The 24,071-nt window shown below is 39.6% G+C and overlaps 1 protein-coding gene across 1 annotated transcript in view; it reads right to left on the bottom strand.

Moving 5' to 3' along the window:
• The window catches only part of LOC137465571 (guanine nucleotide-binding protein G(q) subunit alpha), a 166,542-nt gene that overhangs the window by 14,810 nt on the left and 127,661 nt on the right, over nucleotides 1-24,071 (bottom strand). The window contains exons 4-5 of the mRNA XM_068177651.1: nucleotides 6,376-6,504; nucleotides 5,275-5,404 (exon numbers count right to left, since the gene is read on the bottom strand). Of these exons, the coding sequence (XP_068033752.1) occupies nucleotides 5,275-5,404; nucleotides 6,376-6,504 (259 nt within the window). The remainder of the gene's footprint in view (nucleotides 1-5,274; nucleotides 5,405-6,375; nucleotides 6,505-24,071) is intronic.

A 24,071-nucleotide genomic window follows, 5' to 3' on the forward strand; every position in this document is an offset into this window, starting at 1 on the left:
AACATATCTATAATTGCTTAAGTTCTGTTGTTTTGGTTTCTCTAATAACCTTGAATGTTTAAGTATACCCTCACTAGACAAAAGCTAGGTGTGTATCTGGATGTGGAACAAGAAGCCATTCAAGTAGCAGTGAGAAGGACTGTTCACTACCTGCACAGCTGCCAAAAATACTGAAATTTCTGTACTCTTATAAGCGAATAAAGCCAGCTCTGGACACAGAGAAACCATATTGGACTGCACAGTAACTACTGAATCTGCTGTAACCAAAAATGTCAGTTATGGTATTGTTTGCATTTTATGCTTACAGGTCAATGTTTGCAATAATGCAACATGGCTAATCAGCCATCCCAACAAAAACTAACAGTGCTGTTTTTTCCTAAACACACATACAGCAAATGTTACCTAACCCTTGGAAGGGAAACTCACACCTAAAGCTAATGCAAACTGTGACATTGATAACAAATTGCAATGATTGCTAGTTTGTTCTCAGTCCTCTATATATTTCATGAATGTATTCAAATGGTGAGAACTCCACACCAAACATATTCTCGAAAGGTCTTACTCCAACTAAGGTGATACCACTCCTGGAAGGAGAGATAACTCAAATCTCCATAAATCAACAGTCTGATGATATAATCAATGCCTTGAAACAAAAATTTACTAACCTCTCAAAGTTAATTGAACAAAATCAAATAGCTTTGGATTTACTTTTGGCTTCCACAGCACAACTATTCCACTTAAACTTTTTGACATAGCATTAAAACCCTCATTTAGTACTACTGAACTACCAAATTATTTGATAGTTTTAGTTGTTTTGATTATGCTTTGTAGTTCTCTATAAATATGGCTTTAGAATGCTTATGTCTTCACTCTGATTGTCAGTGGGTAGAAAAGATTTCACCCTAAATATGACTTGAATTTTCATATGCTTATGGAATCAATTTTGTTTACTTCTTCCTACCTCTCCAGGATAAAACATAAAATTCCCAATTGGAATAATATCCTAAGTAAGTAAAAATAATTGTATTTCATTACATCTTTGATTCCCCGAGACAGACTATTATATAATACATATATATTGGTTTAGATTATTTTAGAATTGTCTAACACTTGATATATTAAACAAGAATATGCAAAATACTGAACTTCACTGAAGAACACTGGACTAAGAAGCATGAATGGAAGTGAAAAGAGTCACTGTCCATCCATTCAACTCCTCCAATCACTACATCCAAGACGATACCTCCATGACTTCTTTGTTCCTGATTTGCATCTCATCCTCCTATGATCTTAAGACTCAAGGGGTGGGGAACAACCTATCCTACATGGACTGATAACAACACAAATAAAAATGATTTATTCGATTGTCTTCAACTATCATGAACACTCTGAATTTAATGCCATGTCTTATAATCTTTTGGTTTAAACACTAATCTTTTTTAAAATATACGTATATGTGTTACATAATCTAATACTTAAATACATAAGCTGAAACGACAGCAGGTGTTTCTTATCAATATAAATAATATATACAACATTTTTTGAAGAAATAATACAGCTTAGGAAAACAATGTGTATCAAAACAATCAGTGATGGTGCACAAATATATGAAAGTGGATGCTTTTATAGCATGGAGGCAAGAGGTACCTGCACTATCCCTCCATGAAGTAAAGCCAGTGCCTTCAGTCACAGGAGTGGAATGTGACACAAAGTCCCCTCTGCCACAAAAAAGATTATCTGTTCTGTCCATCAGCTGGTGCATAGCTCCGGACAGATGTCCATCAGTGAGTTATTTCTGACGCCAGGGAGGTAAGATCCCCAGCTGATAATAAACATCCCTTGCCTTGAGAGCAAGATGTAGAGAGAGAAGCCGGGAATCCTACACTGAAAGGCACTATTTTTACAACTACAGAAGCTACACAAATTTTCATGAAGGTAGAAGTCTCCTACACACTCCCTGGAAATGCGTAGGACTTCTTCCTGAAGCTTGGACACACCTTTGTGGTTACTTTTCCGGAAACAGAGGAAAGGATCCTATGTGCGCCCCATCAGAAACTGGATGGTAAGATACATTGAATCCTAATCTATACTATTTCTTCGCTAGCTGTAATAATAGGTACCTCACTCGTGCACTGCATTGTTTATCTACTGGTAGTGTTTGTTTGTTTATCCTGTGTAAGAAGTAATCTGTTAAAGTCTTATGTCTGTTAAATTTGTGTCTATTAAATAAATTTTTGTTTTGTAATAGACCAAATTGGCTATGATTAAGAACCCATGAGCAAGAGGGATCTGGGGTGCAGGCCGCCCCAAACAGAGCTACTGCCAGAAATCTGAGTCAAAGTCAGGACTTGTTTAAGCTCTCCTCAACATTCATAACAGTAATCACATCCCAGATGCCTGCACAACTGATACTTGATAGCGGTGATTCTACAGTATTGTAGTTTGGGTTGGTTTAGTTAGGGATTTTAATAAATGTTAGTTAGGTTGGTTCTCTGTACCCCTATTTTCCCCTCACAATGGTTTGCCCCAAGCTGTGTACCACGGGAGCTCTTACATGTCAATCTTGTAACCACTCCCTGCTTCTTCACAGAAAGTTCTGTGTCAATCACCCCACCTTTGCATTCCCATTTGTCCCAGAACACTGTACCCACCTCGGTTATGTTCCCATAGGTTGTTATGTTCTATGTCACTCCCCTGTTTTCTGTCCCTATTGGATGAGGGGGTTTTCCACCCCTGTCTGCCCGCCCCCTATATAACTCAATGCTTTCTTTGTCCCATCGCCATTTTGCCCTGCATCGGTGCTGGGAACGGCTGCTCTGACCACTGCTGCGGCCACGTGAGAAATAAAAGTTCTTAGCCTTGCTGGCAAAGTGTGCCTCTCTCATCCCTTTGTTTCCTCTCTGCGAGAACCTACCGAAGCTGCGAACCCATTCCGGAGCGCTCAGCACTAGCAGGGAGGTGAACGTCATAGCCCTGGAGCGCCCGTCCATGTGGCAGCCAAAGTCTCTGCAAGAGGCGCTCCAGCCGGGCGTTCCTGCTGCTTGAGGCCGTGGGGGGTGAAAAGCCAGCACTACAGTACTTGTCTCGTGATACACCACCTTTCAACCTCTGACAGTATAACATACCCTGCAGGTGTTGGAACACCAACCTCACCTAGATTATTATATAACTAACAATCCATCAAAATAACACCCTTGCCTATAACTCTACATCAAGTGATGATTTGTGAGAAACACAGGGTGAAAGGGACATCTTGCCTTCTGACACCCTGTCCCTTAACCAATACTGGTATCTTAGACAGTCTGCCAACACTCTGCCCTGACCTACATTGTCACAACTCTTTTCCACATTTAAAAGGCATTTGCTTGATTGGCTGTTTCTGACAGATGACCCTGATGATAGTAAAAGGGTTTTAAAATCATGGGGATTTGGAGAGTTAGAAGGAAAACTAAGCTTAGTAGGCCCTGGGAAAATACCCTGGGAAAGTATAGGCCTTGTACTTGCTAGAACTGCACCTGTGTAGCTAGTATATGATAAATGATGGAATTGTTAGATGTGATGATTGTTTGGTAATTAAATATAATTACTGCTTAATCGTAAGAACAATCATGGGAAACTGTGGTCAGGGGCTTGAGAAAGATCACGAGAAATTCATGCTTGGATAAAGTCAATGTATACAATAGAACAATATAAGTTTAATAATGAATATGTAAGCTATATAGTGATAGACTATAAAATATGTTCATCTCGAAAGCCATGTCGGAGTCAGATTTGGGTCTGTAACCCTGGTTCCCAGAGCTCTTCAATAAAAGCACCTGCATATAATCATATCCCGTGATTATGTGTGTTCCTGAACGCTAACACTGACATCAAATGTCCCTGGCAGTCCACCAGAGCCGTGGCATTGCTTATGATCCTGTACTCGCTACTGGTGATTGGGTGAGTTGCTATATGGGGGAATTGTTGTTCATCATTCTTACTGCCTCAATAAAGCTTTGTTTTATGATGTATTATCAGACTCCATTACTGTTTGGACCACAACATCAAATATATGTATTACAAAACAAAATAAAAGCATTCTGATACCTTCCAAGTTAAAAAAAATTACAAAAATAAATGAGAAGATATATTCACTGCATAAGCAACTGAAATTTTTTTCTTTGTAGCAGCTGTACTTTTTAAGGAGATGTCTGATGATATAAAGACTGTAATGAGATTTCTTTCTTTTATGGGAAAAGTATAAATTTAAAAGCTTTCAGAACTCCTAGTCTTTCTTGAAAAAATTAATATTGAAAAAGTTGAGAATACAATCATAACTGCCCTGGGACATCTCTTTTACCTTGGTATGTCAACCCTTCTCTTAAATAATGAAATCAACATATATATACAGTCATAAAGAACATTAAAATGTTTTCCTTTTTTAACCTAAATTTTGTAAATGAATGTTAAAAACTTGCATAGAACAGTGTTGGTGAGTAACACATATAAGTTTGATGAATAATGGGAATAGTCTTTATGAAAGAAAAAGTCCAAATATTAAATTTCCCCCCTACTTTTTAAAATTGTATACAAAACACTGGGTACTCCTGCACTTTTCCTACTTAGTTCATGCATAACCACCTATGAGTTTTTTACTTCTATTATCCCTTGAAATAGAACCACAAGTAGGAAATATAAGTCAATATAAATCCTATACTTTAAGTCAATGGAATGAAGTTTACTACTTTAGGGTCTGTTCTAGCAAAGAATATATGAATTTTGTTTTATTTCCCATTGTATTTTTATGATTCTGCTACACAACATTAACCATGCAAATAGCTACAATAAGAACATTTCTCTACCATCAGCTATTCCACCTTTAACACAAAATAGATGGGTTCCACTGACCTTCCATGGAAGAGATCAGTTTGTGTCATATTATTTGAAGATTCGCATCTTAATCCATGTAGAACTTCTCATTTCATTCCATGCAGTTGCATACAACTGCTGGTAGATATTTGGAAAACAACCAGGAATGGACAAGCCAGCCTGCTTTGAAAATGTCTTAAAAGGACGAGCAACCTTCTGTTTTGCTGCTTAGCATGAAACATTCAATCTATCATTAAACTTAACTGGTCCAAAAAAATTAATATCCAAATAAGCATGTAAAAACACACACACCAAAGCTCTCCACAAAGTTGTGTTTTGATCAATTTGCAAATAAAATTTAAAATTAATTTTAGGTAAAGTATTTTTTTTCTTAAAAGCTGGTGATTTATGCTAATGCTTGCTTACCTCATTGTCGGACTCCACAAGCACTTGATCATATTCACTAAGAGCTACTAGGAACATGATAGATGTGACATTTTCAAAGCAATGTATCCATTTTCTTCTTTCTGATCGTTGGCCTCCTACATCCACCATTCTGCAAAATTAAAAATGATCGCATCAACTCCACAAATACCTTTGCAGATAAACATAGAAAGACATGAAACACTGAATTCAATTTAGTTGAAAACAATTTGGTTCTTCTTAAAACTGTTACCATTCATATTAAAGACTAATGGAATGTGTTGTAAATAAATAAGTTATCATATTTGCTTGTTAGTTTGACGTGCTTTCTGAATTTAAATTATTATGGGTCTCAAAGCCCTCAAATTTCTGTTATTCAAAACACTTATGATTTTGAGTCACGATTCTAGAATGTATGCGCTGTATATTTAGCAGAAATACATCCACAGAATTAAGTTGGCGGTTTACCGTTCTCCCAAGAAATTGCCAGTCAAAATTCCAAACTTGTCAAGTCTGCCTAATTTTAAGAGAATAAATAGAATATAATCCGTATTTACTGAAGTTGTTAATAGACAAAATAAAAACTCAAATTTACTGACAGAGTGTACTCCAAATTTATTATGGATCTCAATGTAACTAGACACTCAGGTGTCTAACTTGTACTTGTAACTGCATAGTTATTCTTTAGCAATTGTATTTGCCCTCGGAATGAGCTGTGGGGAAAATTATTTGTAGGAATGGCATTAAATTTGCAAAATATCACTTCTCTATAAAAATCAAGTACAGAACTGGTACCTTTCCATTTCATAATTATTCATAATAGAACATTTGTACTAATTTTATTGAAAAATTACTTCCAGTTTTTGTATCAATAATAACTACCTTCAGAAAAAGGCAAATCTGTCTTTCATCCTCTTTACACCTTTAAGAACAGCTGCTAATGATATATGGACAAAAACATGAAAATAAAATTAACACCAAGCTCAAATTAAAAAAAAAAAACATTGACTAATTTGTACATTTAACCAATATATTATACATGGCATTGCTAATGTAAAAGGAAACAAAAGAAACAAAGCAAATAGGTGTTAAACTTTTTTCTACCTGAAAATGATGCTTTGTAAGTCAAATGGATATTCAATGATCCCTGTTGTTGGGACTCGAACTCTAAGCACATCTTGCTGAGTAGGCAGATAGGCCAAATCTGCTATGCGGTCCAAGTCGTTAAGGTAACTATAGATGGAAAGAAACAACATGAATGCAAGACAGTGAGACCATAATCCCAATGAGGAAAAGAGAAAGGTAGTCTTAGGAAAAGAAATGAGGTGTGGGATCGGAAGAAGTACAACAGGAAAAAAAAGCAATCATGACATAAAAGAGGAAAGGAAATGAAAAGGAGTGCTCCAGTCTCTCTCCTTTTTATTATAATTATTGCTACTATCATTATTATTATTATTAATGTTATTATTATTATGTTACTTTGTTTCAATTATTAAACTGTTCTTATCTGAAACCATGAGTTTTACTTTTTTCCCCCCAATTCTCCTCCCTCCCCCACTGGGAGAGGGGAAAAGCAGGGGAGACAGTGAGCTGCTGCATCGTACTTAGTTGCTCGCAGTAGATATAACTTTTGATTATTTTATCAACTTAGAGGGAATGAAACATGTTTCTGACAATCAGTCTGAAAGCTTTGTCTGCATCAGCAATACAAAATTTCATTCAAAATTCTAAAATCAATAAAATGTCATTATATTTCTCTTTAAAGCTCATGTGCCCTCTGATCCAAAATAATATAATTATTTTTTAAAAAATCATCAGTGGGTACGCATGTGTATCATAAGGATTGTCATCAGGGTATTTCTGCTCTACTGCACCCACTGCTTTGTACCACATCTGAATATTTTGGAATATAGCAGAAATTGATTGTTTGTCTTTACTCATGTACAATCTTCCCAAAATGCCAGTAGAACAAATCAACATACATGCTCAATACCATTAAAATTACTTTTGTATTAGCTGTGTAAGAGTATACTTTTATTTTTCTAGAACTACATAAACATGGAGGAATGGGGTAATGTTGCAATTTTTTTAAAGTAACTTCTTGGGTTGACAGACTATTTCAAAATGCTGAGCAGGAATATGGAAAGTATAAATGAATAAAAGTGGGTATTTACATAAAAAGGAAAAGATGACTGGAATACTATTATAACCTAAATGCACAATACCAGCACACACAATTTTCAAATATTATCATATCTGTTACAGTAATACAGAACATTTAGAATTTTATTTTTTTAGAAAAGCATGGAATAGTTCCAGTTGGAAAAGCCCTACAATGATCATGTAGTCTAACTGCCTGACCGCTTCACTGCTGGCCAAAACTAAAAGCATATTATTAAGGACATTGTCCCAATGCCTCTTCAACACTGACAGGCTTGGGGGATCAGCCACCTCTCTAGGAAGCCTCTTCCAGTGTTTGACCACCCTCTTAGTAAATAAATGTTTCCTTATCTGAACCTCCCCTGATACAGCTTTGAACCATTCCTACACATTCTGTCAGTGGATTCCAGGGAGAAGAGCTCAGCACCTCCCTCTCCATGTCTCCTCCTTAGGAAGCTGCAGAGAGCCATGAGGTCACCCCTCAGCCTCCTTTTCTCCAAATTAGACAAACCCAGTGTCCTAGATTTCAAGGCAAGATGTATTCTACTTGCCATCTGTTGGAGGTGTGGCAGTTATCTTCTGTTAATTGGGCAGTTTTCTTTATCTCTTCCACAAACCTATCCTCCCTCCAGGGAGACATCTGCTGTTAATGGACTATTGAGTGTCACGGCATGACTGATAAAAGTTACAGCATTCCATTGTGAGATGCTCCGCCCAGAGGGAGGAGCCAAGCATTCCTAACTGGATATAATCTGAGTTTTTGGGACACTAAACTCGGCCTTTCCACTGGATTCCCAGAAGAACTGCTGGGTCTTTCAACTGGATCTTCAGAGGAAGACTATACCCTTTTACAAGATCACTGCTCCAACATAACCACTCCAGGAGGACTGCAGCCATTCCAATTTGGACTGCTACCAACACCCTGACCAAAAGGATGTCAGGTTGTATTCTGACTCTGTCTGTGGTTTTTCTTTTGAATTATTGCATGTATTTTGAGGGTTTTTTTTTTTTTTTTTTTTCTTAATAAATTGTATTTCTGACTTGGAGTCTCTCACTGGTTTTGCTTTCAAACCAGAACACTCAGAGTCCTCAGCTACTCCTCACAGGACATGCCTTCTAGCCCTTCACCAGCTTGGTGGTCCTTCTCTGGACACATCCAAAGACCTTCATATTCTTTTTAAATTGTGGGCCCCAGAAATGCACACAGCACTCAAATTGAGGCCTCGTCTTTGATAACCTGTTGATAAAAGGTTTAACATAGTTTTGGTTTATCATATTTTATAAGTCTTTATTATTGTAGTGAATTATATTCAAGGCTTCTTCATATCAAGTTGGATCAAAGAGTTGAGTGGATCAATTGGTGATGTAAATGATTTTCTCTGAGTTCATTAAGAGATTGTGAATATCTCTTTCAGTTAGCCAGTCCAGCATGGGAGGAGCATATACATGGCTAAGCTCAATATAGAGTATAAGAACTGAACAACTAGCAGAAGAATATTCAGGAGAGCAACAGGCTTGAATTGGTTTCAATCCACATGTTCCCTCCTGACACCTGAGGATGCCTAGTATCCTGACAGTGAGCACATAATAGAAAACAGTAATGACAATCACACTGCTATTGTCTCTGGCACAAGCAGCAGCTTTAAATAAAAACATCAACGCATCAAACAACTTTTCCAACTGCAACTGTGCAGGCCAAATCCTCACTCCAGCTGCTTCTAACTATAACTTTTTCCATAAGTCACAGTCCATGCTTAACTCTTGCTCTTGTGCAATGTCTCCATGATCTATTGCTGTGAAAATTATTTGAAATAGCAAAGAAGCACTATGGAAATTGCTCAAATTAAGACAGCTTGTTTGACTGATACAGACTGGGGTGTGGGAAGTTTGTAACCTCCAGCAGGGAAGCAGGATGCAGTTACCTTTTCCACTGGTTTATTTGCAACCAGAAGAGGACTTGTGAAGACATTTAATTTAAAGGATACATAACAAAATGATAGGGCTACATGAAATGACTTGAGAATCTCGGAATTCAGACTACTCTGGATGAAGTGCAAAAGTGAACGCTATCAGAAAATGAATATGTTTATTTATTTTTTTGTATCATTACTTATTAAAGACACAATTCACCATGGCTTTTAAAGCACTCATCTACTGTAGTTCTAATCAAACTACTGACAAATATAGTACTCGTGCAAAAATGTGCTATCTTGGTTTAAGACAATTTAAAGGGGAACATTCTAAATGAGTTATTTCCCTTTGTTTTAACCAATCCCTTTCCATCAATAAGGAGAAGCGAAATACAAATAGATATAAGTGGAAAAAAATAAGAGTTTACTAACAAGCAAAACTGCAACAGGTAAAAAAACCCAGTAAATAATCACTAGATACAAAATTGCTAAATCTCACAAACTCCCAGAGAACAGACACCCAAAATGGTGGAAATTCCTTTTCCAAAATGGCTCCTGCCATTGGCAACCACATGTAAGGAGACAGGGAAAATGGCATCTGACCCTTCTCCCAAGATGGCAGCCTTCACAGGTGATCGCACGGTCTGGGAGACAAGGATGGCAGCAAACCCTCCCGGGAAGGTAGGAGCTTGCGGAGCAGTTCTAGTGGCAGATGAAGACTTGCTGGCATGTGTGAAGTAAGCACCGCCTCCTGCTGCTTCCTCCTGCCACCTGCTGGACTCCACTGGTGTTGGTGCTGCTGTCCTCCGCACTGCAGGTGTGTTAAGGGAAAAGAACTGGTCTGTTGGCACCAATGCAGGGTGACCTGGCCCCAGGGACTGAGGCTTGCTTTGCAAAGTTCACTCTGAAACAGTTTTTGATTGTGGAATGAAGTTTTTCTGAGTGGCTACTTTTGCAAGCCCAGAAAAAAACCCAAGAACCACAAAACAATGCCCTCAAAAGCGGAGCGTCCACCTTCAGCAAATGCTGCCAGGAGAGAGAGACATGTCTGCTTCCAGGCTCCAATTTAAAAAAGGTCCACGGCAAAGTTCTCACACCCGGGTTCTGTTTTCTGACTTCAGAGTCTTAAAAATGCACTAAAAATTTTTAGGCTCAGATAGATATGGAATACAATAGCATTTTGGGTTACCCATTACATGTGCACATATAAACATATAAAAATTTTAATCACATAACAGGCATGCATAGGGAATTTTAGGATAAGGGTCTAACTAAAAAAAAGACAATACCTAAATAAAATTACAAGCCCTTGGAAGCTTTACCACATACATGCATGCACAAATTCTGCAATCAGATTTTGTGACGCAACTGCTGGTTCAGTATACACAAGAAGTTGCTACACACATGCACTCTTTCAAACAAACAAACAAACAATGTCATAAACATGGACTTTCACAAAAAGTGTTGCCAACAATTGCAAAAAACATGTTTTATTAGTTTATTAACTTCAAAATTTAAAATTATATTAAAGATACAGATCTTGGAAACATCCTGACCATTGTCTTAAGGTGGAGTCCAAAACCAGATAGTCACTATTATTACTGAGGAGTCAGTTATACAGTTAGCAGCAACTGTGCAAACAATTTAGGGCAGAACTACATGGCATTAGGATTTTATTTTTACCACCTGCTAAGAAATATCTTATTTTGATGAGACATATTGTAGTTATGACCTCTCACCCAAATGGTGCACAAAATGGTATGTACTCAGCTAAGCATTATACAAAGGAACAAATCAAAACAAACAAAAAAATTTGCATAAAGTTACTTTTAAAAAAATCCCGTAACCTAGCATTGTGTACATTTACACTACAGACCGAGTCTAAGAAGTTAATTATAGCTATAATTACTTTACTTTTATAAAAATTAATTTCACTTACTGCTGAGGTAATGTTCTGAGGTTGCTATCGCAACAGGCAGAAGGTGCATGTAATGTGTATGTAACAAGCTGCTGACAGTAGCTATTTCTTAACATCAGAAAAAACTGCTAAAGTACACTTGTGATCTGCAAACTAACTAATCAGAAAAAGAAGAAAACCCTTTGTTTCCTAGTCACTGTTGGGAAAGAAGCACTTACTTTTAATGAATTATATATTCCCTGTGACAAGGGCCAACACTGCAATCAGCCTTCAAAGAAGTTACCAGGCTATGAAGATGCTAATAATACCCGTGAAAGACTTTCAAAGGAACTATCTGTCCATATTACAAAAAGAAAGTGATAATAGGAATAGACTAATTAGCTTTGCATTTTCCCATATTTTTCTCATCTAGAAATCAGACAGAGAAGTGAAAAGACTCCTAAACTTAATAAAAAGTGATAAGGATAGTAGAAGAGAACAACATTTTACTCTTAAAGGGAACAATGTAGACTTGGAGAAGTAGATAAGGCTGGCAAAGCAGGAGTCTTGCAAAACAACGGTATTGTACTTACTCAAGAGTTGGGGTCAAGGAATGGCCACCTAGAAATTAGAACACTGGACATTGAAGACCACCAAAGAAGACCCCAAAAGACTATATAAGGACTTCCAATAAGGGGTGTGACTATGTAAAATAAAGTAATGCATATAGATCAAGTAAGCAGAGATAGCTAATGTATATGTAACCAGTGTGTATGATAAAAACTGTTTACCTGATGCTCAGTGCGCTCAATTAGAGGAAGGAACCTCCAAGTACCCAGCTTTGCAATAAAGAATGCCTGCTTTCTAATACTCAAAACTGTGTTAGCAAGTTTCTGTCTGACTAATTTTGGTATCATTTTCTGGCCCCTAGATGGGACACTCTGCCTGATCTCCCATGGATATGAGTGATCTCTGGATCTTCATGCTGGCACCGAGACTTTCCTTCAGAAGACCACAGTTCTTCGGACCAGTCTGGGACACAGGTAGGATCACATTCAATACTAAGGCATTCTTTTGGGAATCCTGACTATGTAAGGCATGTGGATTTTCCAGCATGTTTGGTGGATTATTTGGTATTCTGGAATTCAGTGTTTGACTTGGTTTTATTGATCAATCAATAATTGTTTTAATTGGTTTTTATCTGTATTGTAACATTTTGGGTCTACTATTTGGAGATGGGTAGCAGACAATAATTTTGAAAAAAATCCCCACTTGGTTGCATTTTGCAACATTGGAGAAAGATTGGCAGGCCCCATGGGGGAACAGCTACCAAGGAGAATTTGATTAAGTATTGTAATTAATAGTGGCCATTGTACAAACTAGACTCTAGGGAAAAGTGGCCACAAAATGGAACCTTCAAGTATAATACATTGTTACAGTTAATGTTGTTTTTAAGACGGGAACAGAAATGGGATGAGGGTATGTATGCTGATATGTTTTTCACTTTGTGGAATCAACTGGAATGGCAGAAAGATTGTAGCTTGAATCCAGCCCCCTCAGACCCTTTTAATCTGGCTCTTGAATAAAAGAATCAAGGAAAAGGGTTAAAACGCTGTTGTTCTATGTGCAGTATAGGAAAAATTTGTTCTAAACATCTCCTCAAAAAGGAGGATGATTTAGATCTTATGGTCAGTCCTAATCACAGGTTGGATGGGGAAACAGATAATCAGGTTGCCAAGACTGATATTAAGGGGGATTTGGCAAGTCTAGAAGAGAAGATAGGATGGGGAGGATGTATCAAGGAGCAGAATGTTTTAGCCTCATTGTAGGGAGAACTAGACATAAACACAGAGATGTGATAGTAGCTCCCTTCCATCAGACGGTAGGTGCAGACAGTCCAATCACAGTAAAAGTGCAGTTTTCAATAACGTACCTTAAAAATTGTAAGTCGATGGCTGGCACCTACTGAGATGACCCAGACAAAATGGCAAAAGCTTTTGAAATTATGATTAAAACTCAGGATCCAGACTGGAAGGATATAGATACTATGTTAGAAATGTTGTTTGATAGTATGGAAAGAGATGGTTGTTAAAACCAGTAGGAGCTTGGTGGAAGAGCAAATTTTGATGGGTAATTTGCCAGGTACAGTGGACATTAATTTTCCCACCACAGATGCCGGGTGGGCCTTAATTAGAGAGGTTTAGATAGAGATGAAAGAGATACCAGCAATGGATTACTATATGGAATTAGACATGCCATCATGTCTAAAGGCTACCAATATGTAAAAATTATTCAAAAATTAAGCAGGATTATCTACCAGATTTTTAAATCACCTGAAAGAAATGGCTCAAAAGTATATTAATATCGATCCTGAAACAGAGGGAGAAACTCAATTAGCCCCCATATTTGTGGGGCAATCATTATGTCTTGGTTTGAATGACAGGTGCTCACCAAGGAAGATGGGAACCTCCCTTGGAATGGAAAATGTGACTCCCTTTTCTCCAAATTGTTATAACTTTGAAATTATGATGCTTTCAGGCAAAGATATGGAAAAAGGAATAACAGTTCTTTACTAGAATATATTGATATACATGACAAGGCAAACAACAGCAACAACAACCAAAACCAGAAACCCAATAGCAGCCTTCTCTCAGCTGTCAAGCACTTTCCCCTTTGGTGTAGTTATGGCAACAGCCAGAAGGAGGTGCTGTTGGCTTCTAGCTGGGCAGGGCAGGTGCGATGATTCCCCATGGCTGCAGGGGGCACTCTGGTGCTAGCTCAGCCGCCTCTCTCCACATGGCCAATGATAGGTGAGCCAGTGGGAAAGATAGAAAAGGAGCTTCCTTTACAAACCCACAGGGGCAGCTGGTCTCAGTGCCCCTCCGAAAGGCAGAATGGATTGTAGCAGGAACCTCAGAACAGAAAGCTGGAATGGCAGAGGCAAGCAGACCCCAGGTGTCCTGGATTAGGGCAAATTTGGGACAAAACCTCCAAAAAGGGCCCCCCCAGAAAGCAAACCCACATTCCCCCCCCCCCCCCCCCCCCAATCAGTTTGGGAAAAATTTCCTCAGAGAGAAGTGGAAAAAACCTGTTTATTTAACAGGCAAAACACTCCCCAGCACAAAAAAAAATGAACAATACCAGATGACAAAATTCATTCGATGCTCTGAAGAGATGACAAATTCAGAAAATCTCTCCTGGGAGTGGTTGCTCTGTTATCAGACCCTCCGGCACTGGGAAAGGCTGCTGCCCAGAGTAGGCCCCGGTAGGCTGCAAAGTGTGAGCTCTCGGTGTTTCCCCGGGTTCCAGTCCAGAGCAGGTTTGAACGGATCCAAGAAAAGGTAAAGAAAACCAGTCCATGTCGCCGTAGAGCAGGACGGAAATGAAAATGACTCCAAGTCGAAGGCAAGAAAATGAACTCTGATTTATTTCAAATGCACCGCTCTATTTATAGGGAACATCGTGCAGACTAATTTCATTGGTCTTAGAGTAAAAACATCTCACACCATTGGTGTGCAGTGAATGACGCACAGTGGCAGAACCTATCTATAAACAATGTGAATAACAAGATAGATTAGAGAATTATTTACATTCTTTCCCAACTGTCTCCCAGGCTCTCACCTGGTTAGAAAACCTTCTCTTTTTCTCTCTGACTGAACTGAGTATATCCACAAGTTCCGGGAAAACTTGGACTGCCTCAGCTAGCTAAACTAACTAAAAAGCAAAGGAGCACAGTGTTCTGCCCAGTCCGTGCCCAGATGACACAGTGGAGTTCTGTGTTCCAGCAGACTGTGGAGGAGTGAGTGCAGGCTGATAACAAAACTCCGTGCTTCTTCTCCCCGCCTTCGCTCTCAGAGCCTGTCCTGAAGGCACAGAATATAATATCCAGTATAAACAGAACACACGATTGGGGATACGAGCATCATAACGTCACCCTAGGACACCAGGGTAGCAAACAAAATGTAGCAGAAACTCTGCAGCCATGGCAGGAACCACGGGGGGTCAGGCAGACACAGGTTGCTGGGTGAAGTGTAGCAAAAAGCCTGAAGCCGTGTCAGAAAAACAGCAGGGCTAGGCAGTGGCACCTGGGCTTCTGCAAGCAGCTGCCGCACACAGCTTGGCGACGTACCCTCTGGGAAGGGGGAGGGGGTTGGGGTCCCCTTCCCAGTGAGGTCAGGTGTTGGAAAGGTCCCAGTTCAACAGCTGCTCTTGTGAGCAGAAGCTCACCCACAGCAAGTAGAAGCTGTACAGGATGAGAACTCCGCAATGGCAGTGAATCCTCTGGGCAGCAATGATGCCCTAAGTTTTAGCTTTCATATTTTCCAGATTCTGTACTGCATTAGTATAAAACCCTGAACTTCATATAAAGTGTGAACAAGTTCTCTTCACAGTTTAGTTAGACAAAACAATCCTTTTCCAGCCTGAGAACCAAGGACACTGTTGCAGCTTCAGGCCCAAAAGATATAAACAACAGCAAATTGAGGACAGCAAACTGGAAGGATGGGACTTCATGACCTGAAGCTGTAATTGGACAATTAACTGCAATATGTAAATGGACCAAAACTTATAAAAGTGTGAAAACTCATGACTTGGAGTCCATCTTGGTCCATCTTGGGTGGAGCCACGGCTGGGCTCTTGCATTGCCCAAAGTGTATCCTTTGAAGGCCTTTTTAATAAATACCTAGTTTATTCCTTTAACACTGTCTGGCCTCTGTTCTAGGTAGTTTCTTTAGGCATCAGCAACAGTCTAGCACCAAAAACCGTACCTCTCCACTACGATCCTGAGAGCGAGGGAAAAAGGAGCCAAGCCCAGCCTCTCACCCCCCAGCCAAAATCTCAAGGTATCTCTGCCCTTCCCACGAGAAAGCCCCTCAGCTGTGAGAGTGCAGTCAGCTGCACCCCTCGCCCTCCTCCTTGGCTACATTTTGTGTCTCTTTTAAATACCATCGTTGTCATCTCTTAGGCAACATATGGGAGAAAATTCCCTAAGAGAAAAAGAAAAAAAAAAAAAAAGAAAAATCCTAGCTTCCAACACCTCAGATACCTCAGATGATATTAGAAGGAAATTACAAAAGGCTCAGGGACAAGACCAGTATGATTTCGGGAAGCTGTTAGATGTTGCTTGGGGAGTTTATCAGAATAGAGAAAACCAGCAAGAAATAGCCAAACAAAAAGCAGTTGCAGTTATGGAAGCAATTTCCAAAGGAATAGTGCCCGCGAGGAAATGAAGGGGACAAGGGCGTAGACAACCTACCTTGAACCTCCCTGGGAGACTTGGTATTAATCAATGTGCACATTGTAAGAAAGACAGACATTGGAAAAGGGATTGTCCGCAACTGAAACATAAAAGCGTCCCCCCTCATGGCCATCACCAATGATGACTGAGGGGGACTGGAGGGTTCTTCCCCTGCAGAACCTCTGCTTACAGCTAAGCTGGGAAATGAGGAGGCAAATGAGGAGGTTGAATTCTTAGTAGATACAGGAGCTAGTTACTCTGTGCTAAATCCAGTCAGAGAAAACTTGAGTAATGATTCCATAACGTTTGTTGGTGCAAGAGGGAACTGTGAAACTCAGCAATTTCTCAAGCCCATTGATTAGGAAAACAATGGATGACTCACTAGGTTTGTATCTACCCAATTCACCAAAGCTGCTCCTTGGGAAAGATTTACTGGAAAAATTAAATGCTGAAATCAAATTTTTAAATGGCAAAATACAAGTTATTTGTCGCCACAGCTCTCTCCACAGAGAGCAAGCAGGCACAACTTTCCCAGGCATTGTCCTGGGGAAGACTGTGAGAAGATCAGAGAAAAGAATGATAAACAATTCTTATCTTCACTTGCTGCACCTGTTGTTGTGCACATGTGGAATGTGTTATGGAGATTTGTTTACCAAAGGGTGATTTCTTAATTGGCCACTAGTGATGGTGTTTTGGATTAAATTGACCAATCTGGTCTGTCTGTATGGGACTGTCTGTAAGGGTGATGAGTTTCTTAATAAGTATAATATAGTAAAATATAATAAAGCGATTGACCAGCCTTCTGGAATCATGCAGTCAATGCTCATTATTACCCGTCAGGGACCCAGGCTACGATAGTTATTATTCCATAACCTAATGTGGTGTTATATTTTAGTTAAATGGTATACTCTGTCTCACCCCTCAAAAATGTGTGGTTTATTCCAAACCTGTAATCCTCCCCTGAAGCATCATGTGTCTGTAATCCCATTGGCCCAAATCTTATTCCGCGCCCACTTTGAATCTCCCTGTTAAGTGTGCCGGGGGGACGAGGCTCACTCTCTTAGCCGGCTCTCTTGGCCGGTGCTCTCTCAGCCCCTCTCTCCCCCTCCCCTTTCCCCCTCACTCCCCCTTCCCCCCCCCTCTCTCAGAAACCATGCTGCCTCCCGGGGGTAGCACCCCCAATAAACCCTCATCTAATTAGCACCCTCAGAAGCCGTGTGGAGTCTCCTTGTCTGCCTGCTGCTATCAGCGAACTCACAGCTTAGAAGGCCCCCCGGGGACACCCTGGGGGGGGTTCCCCCAAACGCGCCGCATCAACCTAATTATGTGGAAGCCTTAATTTTTGCACTACAGTCTCCAAAATCAGACATGGTCCATCTGCCAGAATCACTTGAGGATGCAGTGTTTTCGATAGTCTGGGCTGGAGAGGTTCCTGGGAGATCCAAAAGAGCAGAGCTTGTAAGAACTGAATTGAAACCTAGAGCAGGACTGGTAAGGCAAAAGCAAGACCCTTTGAAAATAGAAAGTCATAAGGGGTTATTATCCTTTGTGGAAAAAAATTATAAAACATGGCCTATTGAAGGAATGTGAATCCAAATTTAATACCCCTATTTTGCCAGTTAAGAAGGCAAACAGAAAGGATTACTGGCTGGTACAGGACCTTAGAGCCATAAATAAGATAGTAGAAGATAAATACTTAGTAGTAGCAAATCCTTATACCTTGCTAATAACTTTGAGTGAAAAAATAAAATGGGTTATAATATTAGATTTGAAAGATGCCTTTTTATGTATCCCTTTGAGTACTGAAAGTCAAGAGATTTTCACTTTTGGGTGAGAAAAGGATGCTAACTCAGCTTACTGTACCTAGATAAAGCTGCCAAAGCAGGAGTCATGCAAAACAACAGTATTACGAGAAATGACCCTCACTTTTAAAATTTTAAAGGTTTATTAAACCTTAACAAAAATACAACAAAGGACTGAATAAGGAAAAGTTACAGTGCTGGGAGTCTCCGTGACCAGCAGCTACGTGCTCGTCTACAAAATGGATGCTCTGCCTTTTATACCTTTAGCCCCTCACAAAGTTTTGTCAGTCAATTCCTTCTCTGCCGTCCACTGGTGGAGATTACTTTCTTACATCTTGATTGGAGGTCAGGTGTTGTTACAATAAGCCGGCCATTCCCAAATGCCCAGACTACTAAGGCTATTACAAGGGGGAGGGGAAAGAGGACTATGGGAGGGCATATTACAATAACATCACTATATACCTTAACATACACATAATATCTATCTCTTAATTGTGAGAGCCAACCATCCACATTACTCATTTATAAGAGTATTGTGCTTATTTAAGTGCTGGGGTCAAGGAATGGCCACCTAGAAATTAGGACACTGGACATTGAAAACCACCAAAGAAGACCCAAAAGACCATATAAGGACTTCCAATAAGGGGTGCGACTATGTAAAATAAAGTAATACATATAGATCAAGTAAGCGAAGATAGCTAATGCATATGTAACCAGTGTGCATGATAAAAACTGTTTACCTGATGCTCAGAGCGCTCAATTAGAGGAAGGAGCCTCCAAGTACCCAGCTTTGCAATAAAGAATGCCTGCTTTCTAATACTCAAAACTGTGTTAGCAAGTTTCTATCTGATTGATTTCGGTATCAAAACAAGCGTAGTTTTAACTAATAACAGTCTTCATGAATATGGTTAATACACCCTATTCACAATAACCTTGTAATTGAACATTCAACTTTGAAAGGAATTACAGAGATTTGTCATAACAAACAAACTGTGGTTCAGCTGACAAATAAAGTTAGATACTAAGAGATTAAAGAAAGAATGGGAAGAATCATAAATTCCATAAGAATTCCCCTGATTGACACAAGGAACAGAAAAAGCGGGGGGTATACATTAGAAGGGGCTATCCAGGACACCTATGGCAGCGGCTGCCCAGGGATACGGACGGACCCCTGGGACCCCAGGCCGCCATAATAGTGGGATTGAGTGCACTCTCAGCAAGTTTGAAGATGACATAATGTTGAATGGTGTAGTTGATACACTTCAGGGAAGGGATACAATCTTGATGGCTAAAGAGTGTCTCCATCCTTTGCTGGATGCAGAGACTAGCATAGTGTCAGGGGATGAGGAAAAGGCAGAGGTACTTAATACCTTCTTTGCCTCAGTCTTTAATGCCAAAACCAGTTGTCCTTAGGATACTCAGCTCCCAGGGCAGTGGAACCAGATGATCTTTACATGTCTCTGCCAATCCAAAACATGCTATGATTCTATGAATTTTTGTGACTCTCAACTCAATTTAGTATATAGTACAATTAATCAAGAGAAAGCATTAAAGGATGGACAAAGGTAGATAGCTGTAGCCTTTTCTATTTCTAAGACTCCTTTTCCTTTCCAAGGCCAATAATAAGATTGTTTAATTTAGAAATCCTGCCCAGTACTTCTTCCCAAACTCAGGGTATCTGGTGGAGTGAGATACTAAATTAATATTACTGGCATGTCAATAAACCCCATGCTTAGATGAAATCCTTCTGGAAGTCCTTATGAACACAGGAGAAATTCTTGGGGGATATACTGCCTCTGAAATGCACTGCTTAGGAGAAGGCATGTGACTAGCACCACACTAGAAAACAAAATCTCTACACATAAATTTGTTGAGATATAGCTGGTTATTCACACTAATAAAAGGGTTAATCTAAGACTAGTAAAGATGACTTATTACAACACAGTCAGCAATTAGACCTTTTCTTAATCTATATGAGGAAAGTGGGAGTACAGGGGAAGAAAGAAGGGAGAAAACCCGAGAAATTAAGTATACCAGTTAACAGAAAGTTTGTTCAGGAGATTACAGGGAGGAGCTAAGTAAGTTAAGCAGCATCAGGGAGTCTAAGGAGATAGACTACTGAAACTGCACCCTACCTTCCCTGGGATAGTCTTGTCTGGCAGACAGGACACATGATATGGAGGATTCCCTATGCTCTCTCCACCTAGTAGAATGCAGTGACTTAAGGGATGGGGGTGGTGGCAACCTGATGCAGCAGGAGCATCTCCACTGTGACTACCTGACCTTCCCAGGTGTCTTAGGTATGAGGGTCTGCAAGTGGAACCAAACAATGATGAGGATGATAGTCCATCAATGTTGGAGGTGTTGTCAAGGTTAAGTGGGCCTATGCACCATATCCAAACCACTTACATAAAGAAGAAAAGGCAGGTTATTGTCATAGCAGATTCTCTTTTGTGGGGAATGAAAGGTCCTATGTTTTCTTTTGACCTTCCAGTTGCAGGGAATGATGAAGAGAGAAACAGGAAGAGCTAGCTGATCGATACCTGGCTTTGCGACTGATGAATTTTTGGCTTTTAATCACAGGTCAGTCCATATGACTCTAAGCCTGCTGGTGTCAAATGACATACATCTTTCTCAAAAGGGAAAAAGGGCATTTGTGCAAGAGTTAGCAGGGCTCATTGTAAGAGCTTTAAGCTAGATTTGAAGAGGTAAAGGGATAAAACCAGGCTTGCTATAGATAAGCCTGGAATCAGCATGCCAGTGTTTGAGGGACAGTGTGCTAGTGACGTCCTTCAGTATGATCCACTATATGTTGAGTACTCTGGAGTACATTTGAAATGTCCCTGTATTAATGTGCACAGAACCTTAGCCATTTCAGTGGAGGTAGGGGATGGAAATCCATGCAGCAGCAAAGATGCAAAGGTTGTCAATCCATTAGAAACCATGGAAGCACCTAAGAACACTAAGAAAAGGCTGTGGATATTGTCTACCTAGATTTTAGTAAACCCTTCAACATCATTGCTCACATCATTGTCTTGGAGAAACTGGCTGCTCATGGCTTGGATGGGTATACTCTTCACTGAGTAAAAAGCTGGCTGAGAGACTGGCATCAAAGAGTTGTGGTGAATGGAGTTAAACCCAGTTGGAAGTTGGTCACAAGTGGTGTTGCACATGGCTCAATACTGGGACCAGTCATGTTTAATATCTTTATCAATGGTCTGGATGAGGGGATTTGGTACATCCTCAGTATGTTTGCAGATAACACCAAATTGGGTGGGAGTGTTGATCTGCTTGAGGGTAGAAAGGCTCTACAGAGGGATCTGGCCAACTGGATCGATGGGCTGAGGCCAACTGAAGGACCTAGAGCACAAGTCTTATGAGAAGCAGCTGAGGGAACTAGGGTTTTTTAGTCTGGAGAAAAGGAGGCTTAGGGGAGACCTTATTGCTCTCTACAACTACCTGTCATACTGACAGTTCAAGTTAAAAAACCACAAAATAATCTGATTAAGTAGCCTTAAGTCATAAGCTTTGGTTAATTCCATTTATTATATTTCTGTTATTTGGGACCTGTTTCTTCTGGAATTGGATGGAGCTACCCTGCATTAGGAATTGTGTGACCAGCAGGAGTAGGGAGGTCATTCTTCCCCTTTACTCGGCACTGGTGAGACTGCATCTTGAGTACTGTGTCCAGTTCTGAGCCCCTCCATTTAGGAAGGACATTGAGATGCTTGAGCCCATCCAGAGGAAGGCAACAAGGTTGGTGAGGGGCTTGTAACACAAGCCCTATGAGGAACGTTTGAAGAAGCTGGGGTTGTTTAGTCTGGAGAAGAGGAGACTTAGAGGTAACCTTATTGCTCTCTACAACTTCCTGAAGGGAGGTTGTAGACAGGTGGGGATCAGTCTCTTCCACCGGGCAGCAACTGACAGAACAAGAGGACACAGTCTCAAGCTGAGTCAGGGAAGGTACAGGTTGGATATTAGGAAGAAATTTTTCACCGAAAGAATAATAAAGTACTGGAATTGTCTTCCCAGGGAGGTGGTAGAATCACCATCTCTGGATGTGTTTAAAAAAAGACTGGACATGGCACTTGGTGCTATAGTCTAGTTGAGGTGTTGGGGCATAGGTTGGACTTGATGATCTTAGAGGTCTCTTCCAACCTCATTATTCTGTGATTCTGTGATTCTGTACCCTTACTGAATTATTGTTGGGATTTGGTGGGGGAGTTCTGTTAGTTTTCTTTTTGCTAAAAACTGTACTGACTGATGAGACTACCCAAAACAAGCAGTAATTTTGACCATGTGCTGGAAAACAATAAGTGCTGAAGGGCAAGGGAGTTTTTATGCACTTTTGAAAAATACATATAGCTTTATCATCTCCTAATTCCACATAAGCAAAATGTCAAAGTAGTTGTAGCAGGATTTTTTCCAACATCAGAGTTGCCAGACTGAGACAAGCATCCTCTTTGGGAACACCCAGTACAGTAAATGGAATCAATTGTCACTATAGTAACACAAGCTGTGAGCAAAGCTAAATGTAAATTACTGGTTGCATTTTCAGAAATGTGGATGTTTGCATCTCTGAGCCTTTTTACTACTTGCAAAAAGTTGAGGCATGTTTACCAGTTTCCAGAATTATCTAATCTTAGTCTAAAGTAAAATAAATGTAGTAAAGCTAAGATTAGTAGGTGTAGAAGAAAGATGCACTGTGTTCTTTTTATACTTATCCCATCCAAATCCTACCTAATTACTTCTCTGAATTTATAATTTCTACGTGGCTCAAAACCAAAATTAGGAGGCAGCTAAAAAACTAAAGTCATCAAATCAAAAAACAGTTGTGCAAATTTTTCAAAACATCTAAATGGGAAATGGGGTTAAAAATTACAAAGATATGAAAAGCATATTCAGTACTGCATAAAAAAAAATCTTGAAAGAAATGCATCCTGTATACTGTTTAATGCAATCTCACTTGCCTTTCTGAATTTCCCTAGTTCAACTGCTTAATCTTCAGTTTTTCTACAGGAAACACCATTACACAGCAAATTCCATGCCTTTGTTCAAACCTTCCTTTTAGATTTGGTATGTCTATTGCATGATAGAATGACCATGTGTGTATAACTTAAAAAAATGCATTAAATACTGACTGGCATAGATAAAGTGGGGTAGGAACTTGAGGGAGAATAATATTTAATTATCCAAAATGTAATAAAACACAGGGAAGAGAAGATAAACTAATATCCTCAGTGCTTGAGTAACAACTAGAAAACCCTTGGCTGGAGGTACACAATGCCATAACTCATCTATCTAATGGGGTAGTGAAAGTGAAGTCTCTTAGCAAGGTTATGGCAAGTTTCCCAGTTACATTTTAAAAGTTTCCTATCGTGATGAGTCTTCAGAAATTCTGCAAGTTGTAACACAAATGTGAGATGATACTTCTAACAACTGTATCTTGGCAAAACTGATGTTTCTCTTACCTTTAGACTTTGAAAAACCATGATATAATCAAACTGTTGACTAGCAACTTGTTTCTATTTGGGTTTAGGTCTGTAGAGTTTATATATAGAAAAATATCTAATGTCACCCAGCTATTATTTCAGGCTATCCACACTGTGGTGTTGGTTTGCATCTGTCTCATACTGTGAATGGTATCTTTGAAGCCATAAATGGAAGTGGTTTAATGGTAAATAAGTGGGTAAGTATCCTAGATTGAAAAGCAAGAGGTATTCTATTTGCCATCTGTATGGCAGTTGTCTTGTGTTAAGTGGGCAGTTTTCCTTATCTCTTCTTCAATCAATCCT

Source organism: Anomalospiza imberbis (assembly GCF_031753505.1).
Source record: "Anomalospiza imberbis isolate Cuckoo-Finch-1a 21T00152 chromosome W unlocalized genomic scaffold, ASM3175350v1 scaffold_31, whole genome shotgun sequence".
Lineage (NCBI taxonomy): Eukaryota > Metazoa > Chordata > Aves > Passeriformes > Viduidae > Anomalospiza > Anomalospiza imberbis.